Source organism: Oncorhynchus masou, chromosome 23 (assembly GCF_036934945.1).
Source record: "Oncorhynchus masou masou isolate Uvic2021 chromosome 23, UVic_Omas_1.1, whole genome shotgun sequence".
Classification (NCBI taxonomy): Eukaryota; Metazoa; Chordata; class Actinopteri; order Salmoniformes; family Salmonidae; genus Oncorhynchus; species Oncorhynchus masou.
Window position 1 is genome coordinate 35,814,170 of NC_088234.1, and position 10,000 is coordinate 35,824,169.

General features: G+C 40.9%; 1 protein-coding gene across 5 annotated transcripts in view; it reads right to left on the reverse strand.

The window, feature by feature from the left end:
- Positions 1-5,465, reverse strand: part of smoc2 (SPARC related modular calcium binding 2) — an 82,447-nt gene extending 76,982 nt beyond the window's left edge. For 2 of the 5 annotated variants that reach the window (XM_064931957.1, XM_064931958.1), the window contains exon 1: positions 4,603-5,463. In XM_064931957.1, coding sequence (XP_064788029.1) covers positions 4,603-4,677 — 75 coding nt within the window. In that variant the 5' untranslated portion in view covers positions 4,678-5,463. Of the gene's footprint in view, positions 1-4,602 lie in introns of all 5 variants that reach the window. The other 3 variants (XM_064931955.1, XM_064931953.1, XM_064931954.1) reach the window with 3 other exon arrangements.
- Between the last annotated feature and the right edge of the window lie 4,535 nt (positions 5,466-10,000).

The window sequence follows — 10,000 nt, forward strand, 5'->3', positions numbered from 1 at the left end:
TTTAAATAACAAAAGCTCTGACCAAAGCCGTGAGACCAATAAATAAGCTTATTAATACCAGTGATGCTATCAAGAGCAGTGTACAGTTTCCTGTTTCCTTCATCTTGTTCAACTGTTGCCATGCACCTGCAAAAAAGATTGCTCAGATGTGCGAATGCCTTTTGAATTTTGTATTACCTTCAGACTTTTGGAAATTGCTCTCAATGATGAACCAAACATGTGGAGGTCCATCATTTTTTTTGAGGTCTTGGCTGATTTCTTTTGATTTTCCTGTGATGTCAAGCAAAGAGGCACTGAGTTTGAAGGTAGGCCTAAATACATCCACAGATACACCTCCAAATGACTCAAATGATGTCACTTAGCCTATCAGAAGCTTCTAAAGCCATGACAACATTTTTTTGAATTTTCCAAGCTGTTTAAAGACACAGTCATCATAGTGTATGTAAACTTCTGACCCACTGGAATTGTGATACAGTGAATAATAAGTGAAATAATCTGCCTATGAACAATTGTTGAAAAAACGACTTGTGTCATGCAGAAAGTAGATGTCCTAACCGACTTGCCAAAGCTATAGTTGTTAACAAGAAATTTGTGGAGTGGTTGAAAAATGAGTTTTAATGACTCCAACCTAAGTGTATGTAAACTTTTGACTTCAACTGTATATCACAGTGTGTGTGAGAATGCAGAGCGAGAGGTGCATCTGCACAATGCAATGCTTCCTCCCACATTCCAAAATGCCATGTGCAGGCAGAGGAGAGAGCTTCTCTGACCCCTCACCTCCAGGTTAACAACCCATGGCCATTTGTTTCCCATTGGATATTAAGGCATCCTCGCACAGCCCATAAATAGTGGCACTAAGGGCGGCGGCTGCCACATCAACCTCTAAATCACAGAGGCAAGACTCTGACACTGCGCATTCCTCTACAGCCACTTCGGCCTCCAGTCTCTACAACTTTCTATTATTCCTACCTGAGCAGAAGTGAGCAGAGATGAGCACTGTGAGCACACTTGATTACGGCCGTTAAAAAAAACTCCATCCACCCAAAAATGTGCTCTTGCCTATCTTTTCTTCATAAGCATGCAAGGGCTGATGGGTAATATGGAATTGGCACTGTAGTGTTGTTGGGTTTCCACCGCTGGGTTATAATGCAATGAACATGTCAACATTACACTCTAAGAGGGGACAGCAATTAGGTTGTTTTTAGAGTTCACCAGAAGCCTTGGTGCATGGTGCTTCAGACCATTACTCAGATCTAGAGGGGGATGAACTGACATTGGCCTGTGCTTCGCCTGTGGTAACAATGACAAGTGCTTTGTGAATGTAAATGCACTGGTATGGTAGTCAGAGCAGAGAGGCATGGACCCCATCCCAAAAGAGTGCATTGTCATCAGTGCTGTTGGATGTTGGATGCAGTCATGTTTGCATATTTGGCTTCTAGCTTGCTGTCTGGGTGACTAGCACAACAAAACTGGAGAGGATCACTGGGCAGACCAGGCACTGGAGCAATGAGCAGGCTGCTAACAGGCACATAAACATCACAGAGACATGCCAGCAGAGATAATCACTCCACTCCTACCATCTGGAGCTGTCAGACCCTACAAACCCAGGGAGATGGCACCTAGAGATTCTATCAGGTCAGACAGATTACATGCGCCCAGATGCCACTGCTTGGCAGAAAGAATGCACCCAGAGATTCTGTCAAGCCACTTAGCCTGACGGAATACATGCACACAAAAATTCCTCTTACGTGTCTTTTTGAGGAGTAAAACTTTTGGTGGAAGGTACAATGCTGCGTACAGATCCCCAAGAACTCGTCGAGATACATTGAGTTTCCTTGTAGGCCTATGTGGCGAGGAACCTGTGAAGCAAGCCCGGAAGCAAGCTGTTTGTGTCTTTTATTAAAGAATTTGAAACAATGTTGTGTCTGTTTGCTGCTTTTCATTCAATCATGTAGCTGTTCCTTAGGCTGTGGCCTAAAATAAATTTGTTCATATGGGCAGAATATTATATTTTGTAGCATAGGCTACCAAATGTATGACAATAAACAGTTCATGCAAAAATATTGGATCAGGTAAAAGGCAGGGGCTAAGGTCGTTTCAATTTAAAGAAGACTCTTTGTCACATGAAAATAGAAATGGAAACATTGTGATTTTAGAGACACAAAGTAACAATAGCCTTTATGATAAAGTATGCAGCCCATCCTACGCAATTGGGCACAGTAGCCTAGACCTTGATGCTTTCTCTGTTAAATCAATCTAACAATAGCAGATAATCAACATAAATGTAGGATTGAATCCAACATTGATCGCAACAGTCTTCATAGGCGCGGCGAACTAGCACCCCATGCTATATCCCAACATCTGACTCTCATTCAGAAGAAAACAAATCTGGATGAGCTGATGATGGTTTACAATATCACTAGGCTTAACTAAACACCTGGATTCCAAATGAGCATCCAACAAGTAGTCCTATTGGCCTATGCATATTGAAGTACAACTCAAGTTGGTGACCCGGTTAGAAGCATTCGATTTTGCAATAGCATACATCATTTTGGATTTGTATGCCCATGAAAACTGTAAAATATCAACATGAACATTTGATGAAATGGTGCTGCCATTTTTAGCGAACCATCTCATAGACTGAGCAATACTTTTGTCCCGCTGATAAGGGGTCTATGGGTTTCTGTTGTATTCATGATGGATTAGAATTTTAAGCTTCAGAACATTCACACCTAGCCTAATGGTCAATCAGCTCACATTTGTCTGGACACTTTCCTACCTGTACAGTGTAGGTCAGTCACATTTCTGTCTCCTTTTCATATCTCAAAAATGCAACAGGTAGCCTATTGATACAGACTTTACATAGGCTATTGGTGACATCACCATAGCCTAATATTCCTCAAATCGATGTAAAGATTTGGTGTGCTGTTGACAAAAAGCGGTACAGAATCTCTAATAATTAACCTATCCTAAAAAACGAATCATGATGTGCTGAATATGAATATATCTGTCCAGTGCCTTGCTAAATAAAGCCAATTATCATGTTTGAGTAGGCTATAGGCCTCATTTTCAAGAAAATATCATAGGCCTAGTTTTATTATATTAATAATTAGATTCTATGGAGCATACTGAAAGAAAATTAATTAAAATAAAGTTAAATAAATGTTCTTTCAGTTTGTCTGTTTCTTATATTGAATATGTGCATGTTTTTTAAATTTTTTTATGGATGACTTTTTTCAACTTATTTCAACACTGTTTTATTTATTCTATCTAAAAGGCAACGAATGCAGCACATGCGAACTATCACTATAATAAGGCTATAAGACTATGAGGCTGTTTTTAGCCTACATACTTTATATCATCCTTCAAACAGGTTTAAACGAGTTTCCCCGCCAAGCAACCAGCCAGCTATTCCCTAGCCAATGTGATTACACTCGCAATGAGAGCGCACAGGCGCGCAAGGACGAAAGACTTCGCTGACATGGAGTTCCACGAAGGAGCAGCGTTTGCACAAAAAAAATGCTTTGAAAAATGCAATTGTTACAGACAAAGATTCAATAAGGCTAAACTGAAGTATTCTCTAAATTATTTCAGACCTTTGAAAGTCATAACATTAAATTAGCTATAGGTGTTAGCAGTACATCTAGCTTTCACAATGGACTCTTATACCCAGATATTTTTCACTAAAACGGATTTTAGAATGATGGACTCATGTGGACAAGTCAATATTTGGTGTACCTCTAACATTCATAAAGCTTGAGAACACTGCTCTGGTAAAAAAAAAATAATAATAATCAAAACCACCGCCACACTATGTTTTAATGTATATACAATATGCAATGTTCAGGTATTTAGCGTAATCAGACAGACACACAGCTAATCTTCTTTCGTATCAAAAATAACTATTTTTACAATGTAGTTTGTTCCTCCTTTGCTCAACTAAACATGTTATCTGTCTCATGATCTGTCTACATGATCTAACTCAATCTAACGAAACAAGGTAAGTTGATTGATTTCATCAATCCAATGCAAGTCAATAGTACCTAAACTAGAATTTTCCAAATCATGTCCAAGTCATCTTCATTGAGTTACACAGTCATTTTTGTCATACTTTAGGATGATGATTTGGACATGATTTGGCACGGAAATTAAGAAGGACCTTACATCAAAGAGGGACCTTACATGAATGGTCCTATCATTGAAGTTAAAAAAATATATATTAAAAGAATAGAAATAGAAATATTAAAAAAGATTACATATAAATAAATAGATATATTAACAGGCCTCAATAAAGAAATACAAAAATGAAAAAAGATAGAAAATATCTAGTTCCAGATAAAACAACACTTAAATCAATAGGCTATGTTCATGGGTTCAAAAATATGCAAGTGGAGAATCCGAACCATATGTTATCCTTCGCGGCTCGTAAACTGGTTAAAAAAAACGTTATTTTCTTAATTGCCATCACATAAAGCCATTGCTCCAAGCGTGCATTCTGCGCGTAAGAAGGCTATATCCAAAATAAACCAATACACAAGTATGACAAATGCTCGACTGCAAAAAGTCAGAGTATTCTGGCAGAAGTATACTATAGTATCCTACCGTGAGAGCGGAGAACTTCTGAGCGTGCCCGGCGCAAAGGAGGCAGAGAAGGACCAAGAGCAGGCAGACGCGCATCCTGATGGTGGCTCTCAATTAAAATTACGCACGATCCAAAGTGAAGCCTCCAGCCTACTGTCTCGGCTTCAGCAAAACCAACTGTGTCCTAAGTATCCAAATACTTTTCTTGAGAAAATGCGCTCAATTCAATTACCAAGGTACTCCTTTCAATTGACTTTGTGAAGAAGTTGTGGGGCAGACGTTTATTTTATCACACGTTTTTATCTCTGCCAATTCCGTTACTTCTGCAACCTTCTGATATTATCCTTATTTCTCGCAGTGCGAAATGCCCCCTGTGTCCTGACCTTTTTCCCTCCTTCAGTGCTCTCTCTCTCTCTCACACACACACTCTGTCTCTCTCTCGACTTTTCTCCACACCCCCTCCCTCTCCTCGTATGTGGACTAGATCCCTTATCGGATGCAGGCAGTTCCTTGACGGTAGGTAGGTAGCCTATACGTTTTGAAGTTATCTTTCTGCTGCTGGTAGCTAAGACAAACAAAGTTCTATTTTCTTTCTTTCTCCCTCTTTTCTTTTTTTCCCCTAAACCACAACAGGGAATCCTTTTCTCTTTTGTCCTCTGCTGTGTTATGATCCTCGCTCAGTAAAGAGAGGACCAGACTGCGTAAAGGCGAAGTGAGTATAGAGTAGCGACTAGCGCATGCGTATGAAAGGTAATGAAAGAGGACAGAACATATAGTGAGCCGCGTGTACAGTCTTGAACTCCCTCTCGAAAACGCCATCTCTCTCTCTTTCTCTCTTTCTCTGTCTACTCTAACGCACACGCACACGCAAAAGATAGGGATATGGATAGGTCCACATGTCGAAAGGAATGGAAAACCCCTATGATGCTCTGTGGTCACCCGCATCATGAGCCCTCTGACACCTCAAATAAAAGATGGTCAGGCTGCCCAGCATGGTCTCAGAGCATTTGTATTATTCTGTATGTAAATCCGAGACAACCATTTAGTACATGTTACAAATTACAATTTGTATTAATGTTACGAATTTGCAAAACATACAATATGTTACACATTTTCGAAATGTACAATATGTTACAAATTCGCAAAACGTATGATATATTACAAATACTGGCTAATGTTAGCTAGGCTAGGGGTTAGGGTGTGAAGGTTAGGGTTTATATTAGGAGTTAGGTTAAAGGGTTAGGGTTAGCTATTCATTTGAGTGTCATTTACTATGTTACGTCTAGTCTATGAGACCAAGCTGGGCTGCCTTGTGTGAGGAATATTGAAGTATCATGCCAGATTCCTTGGATGGAAGCTCACTGACAGTTTACTCAAACCGCAAACGGTCCATGGGCTGCGAAATTGGGTGTGGAATCTCACTAGCTGGGCTTAGAAGGCCAGTGTCCGAGGGCGTGCAAAAAAATGTCATATGGCGGTCAAAGAATGTACTGTCGAGTAGGCCCAAACCTATAGTGTTGGCATTCGGCAAAAGACACATTTGCAAAGTTTTAACACTCAGTGCACACCATTCATTTCGAATGGAATATTATGGCCAATAGGCTCGGACTAACAGGCCTACGTGAGATTTGAGACAAACGTTTTTAAATTATGCTAAGCAAAAATGTAATTTAATAGCCTAATACAAAAAAAACATAAAACATTGTCCATAAAATCTGAAACTGTGGGTTTTAAGGCCATTAAAGTACCGAGGCTCAGGAGCGCTTTTGTGTTGACATCAATGGAGGCTGGTGGGTGGAGCTATAGGAGGACGGGCCCATTGTAATGGCTGGAATGGAATAAAAGGAACTGTATCAAACACATAAAACATATGGAAACCACATTCCACTCTGTTCTATTTATTCCATTCCAGCCATTGCAATGAGCCCGTCCTCCTATTGCTTCTCGCACCAGCCTCCACTTGTGGACAGGCCTGTCATAGAGTACAGGAAAGAGTCATGCAAATTCAAATTCAAATTCCAGTTGAAACATCTACACCACTCACAATAAATAGTAACAAAAAAGAGGTTATGGCCAAAGGGGTAATGTGTCTGCACATTACCCTATGTAACCCTATGTCTGCCCCTATGTCTAACCCTATGTCTGCATAGGTTACTAGTCACCGTGCAACAATGTCAACAATGTTACCCTGTCAGTGCACATTCAAAGCAATCATGCCACCTGGTGGCAAGTTAAGTAATTAAATCCACAGTACAACCTTGATTTTAAAGAGGACTTCCTGACCATTGCAACATGAGTTCAAATGTACATATATATTTTTAAACTAATATCTAATAATACGAATGTATACTATCAATGCCTATACAAATGTAGTGCACTTGAATTAGTAGCTGGGCAGAGAAGAATGAATATGATGAGTCTCCTCTAGTCCAGTTAGCTACCATTCATTTTCCTCTTAGACAGCTCTGCCAGAATTAACATGTCAAGATATGTTATGTAGCACTAAATGGGATCACTCCAATATGGTATTCTTCCGTGCGGCAGGATAAATTCCGAGTCAGAATTTCAAATTAGTCCCCTGTATCGGGTAGTGACCCCCATAAATTGCTGCCGCCCCACTACTTCCATCTTTTTCCTTTTCTCGGCTCATTCAAAGAGGATTTTCTTGGTAAGAACTCTATATTAGAGTGTATAAGCGCAGAAGTATAGCCACAGCTATTCATTAGCTTGATGCAGCTAGCTAACCTCTCCATCTCGGTGCTCTGGTGTTCCCCCACTCGGTTTGACTTATGCCATCTTTTGGGGGTTTTGTCCTTGTTTTATTACTTTTGACAGTGTACACGACTGGACTATATTCGGTTTGGCCGACTAGTATTGTGGCGCAGAGGGTTTGTCTTAGATGTCTGTGTGACTTGTCTGTCCACCGGAACTCTCACGGTTTAAGCCTTCAGGAACCCTCACGGTTCAAGCCTTCAGGTTCGGGGACCATGCCTATCCCGCAAGATCAGGAGACTGTGTATGTTTCACTCTGGTGGACTTGGAGTTCTCCCCTGAGAGTAAGCTAGGTGTCGCTCGGCGCACCATTTTTTCATCTCACTCAGAGGGCGCAAGCCATATTGCCTAGACTCTTGTGTGTTCCATGGTGAATGAACTATGCAAAGTAGCTATCTAATGAGAGGTGAACATTGCAGGACTAAGTACTGCCAACCTGAACCCCCACATATATAGCAAGAAATAAGCTATAAACGTGTGATGTAGAATGCCCTGCCACTTCACGGTCAGGCAGTTCACACTAAATGTCTGTTCCTTCAGATTGTCTCATACTCTTAGGCTGATATTTTAGGTCCATATTGTACAGTATTGCACAGTGTTTACTATAAACATTGTATATCACATGGTTGGCTTAATTGTTTTTCCAGAAGGAAAAGCTACAGCCATTAATGTCTCCTCTCCTTCAAATAGTGTATGAGACTAAGGCTGATACTGTAGGACCCATTCTATACTATCATACAGTATTGCGCAGTGTATATATAGGCACAGTAACACACTGAGTCTACCAAAAATGGGGAACAACCTACTAATATTTGTTGGGGCAAGGTGTTGAAAGTGTTCCACAGGTATGCTGGCCCATGTTGACTCCAATGCTTTCCACAGTTGTGTCAAGTTGGCTGGATGTCTTTTGGGTGGTGGACCATTCTTGATGCACACGGGAAACTGTTGAGAGTGAAAAACCCAGCAGAGTTGCAGTTCTTGACACAAACCGGTGCTTCTGGCACCTACTACCATACACCGTTCAAAGGCATTTAAATATTTTGTCTTGCCCACTCACCCTCTGAATGGCACACATACAATCCATGTCTCAATTGTCTGAAGGCTTAAAAATCCTTCTTTAACCTGTCTCCTCCCCTTAATCTACGCTGAAGTGGATTTAATAAGTGACATCAATAAGGGATCGTAGCTTTCATCTAGATTCACCTGGTCAGTCTGTCATTGAAAGAGCAGGTGTTCTTAATGTTTTGTATACCCAGTAAATTACACTGTTGGCTTAATTTATGTTCACCATAGTGAGATTACAATGTTGTTTCTTCACACAGTTGCTGGGTTGTGATAGTTTTCTGTTAAACTAGTTTACAGTACAGACAGTAACTATCATAGTTTCCCATGGAAACTCACCTCTCAGCTCTATTTCAGTGTGTAGCTGCGTGAACTGTATATATGTTGCACTACTTTACAGTACAGACATGAACTATCCCTTAATTGGAAACTGACAGCACTATTACACAACATTTTTTTTTGCACAGTGTGTAGCTGGGTTTACTATAGTTTTTCTGTTGCACTACTTACGGTAGGCTACATACCAGTTTTCAGTGACTATCCTAGTTTTCCCTTGGAAACTCACCTTTCCTCTATTACACTACTGTCTTGCACAGTGTGTAGCTGGGGTTACTAGTTTTCTGTTGTATTTACAGTTAATACCGTAACTATCCTAGTTTCCCCTGGAAACTAACATTACAGCTCTACTGTAGTGAGGGTTTCAGTGTGTATCTGTGTTTACTATAGTTATGTTGCACTACTTTGTAGTACAGACATTAACTATACTAGTTTCCACTGTAAACTCATATGCCAGCTGCATTTGCACTGCTGTTTTTCAAACAGTGGGTAGCTGGGTTGGTGCTCGATTATTTTTTTTCACATAATAACTAGATTACACTGCTGGTCTCACGGTGTTGCCATATTTTTCTGTTACACTTCTCTTCTTCCCACAGAGAGAAATGACCATTTCCAGAATGCCGTTTCACATTGAGATATGCAAGGTGTCCCTGCCCACAGGCAGAGACTGTGTCTATGAAAGGTGGCACTCGGCAGTCATCCTGAAGTGCTTGCTGCCAGCATTGGCAGCTTCTCACAGGCCCAAAGGCCAAACTGAAAGAGGCAAGCGGAGTCCCCATGGGTACTAAACACAGTGATAGAAGGCAACAAACTCCAATTCCAATGCCGGCCACCGCAACAGTTCTGGCACCTGACTGGACTCTCACATTGCATGATGAACACCTACTGCAGCATTTCGGCGAAACTGCCTTACCTGGACGATTGGATAGTCTGCCCCATCCAGGGAACAGGCCAAAACAGACATGAGGACCCTCTTTAACCACCTTAGAGTTCTGGGCCTCACCCTAAACGAGGAAAAGAGTCACCTGACCTCCTCACAGCATCTGATCTACCTTGGGGTGTCCATAGACTCGGCTCTCATGAGGGCACGTCTCCTCAGATGAGAGAAACAAAATTATATCCTAAAATGTAAATGTAAACAAAATTGTAAACAAAATTGTAAACAAAATTATATCCTAGCTCAAACGTTTCCTGCTCGGACGAGCCATGTCGGTGTTAAAGTGCCAACAGCTATTCGGCCTACTGATGG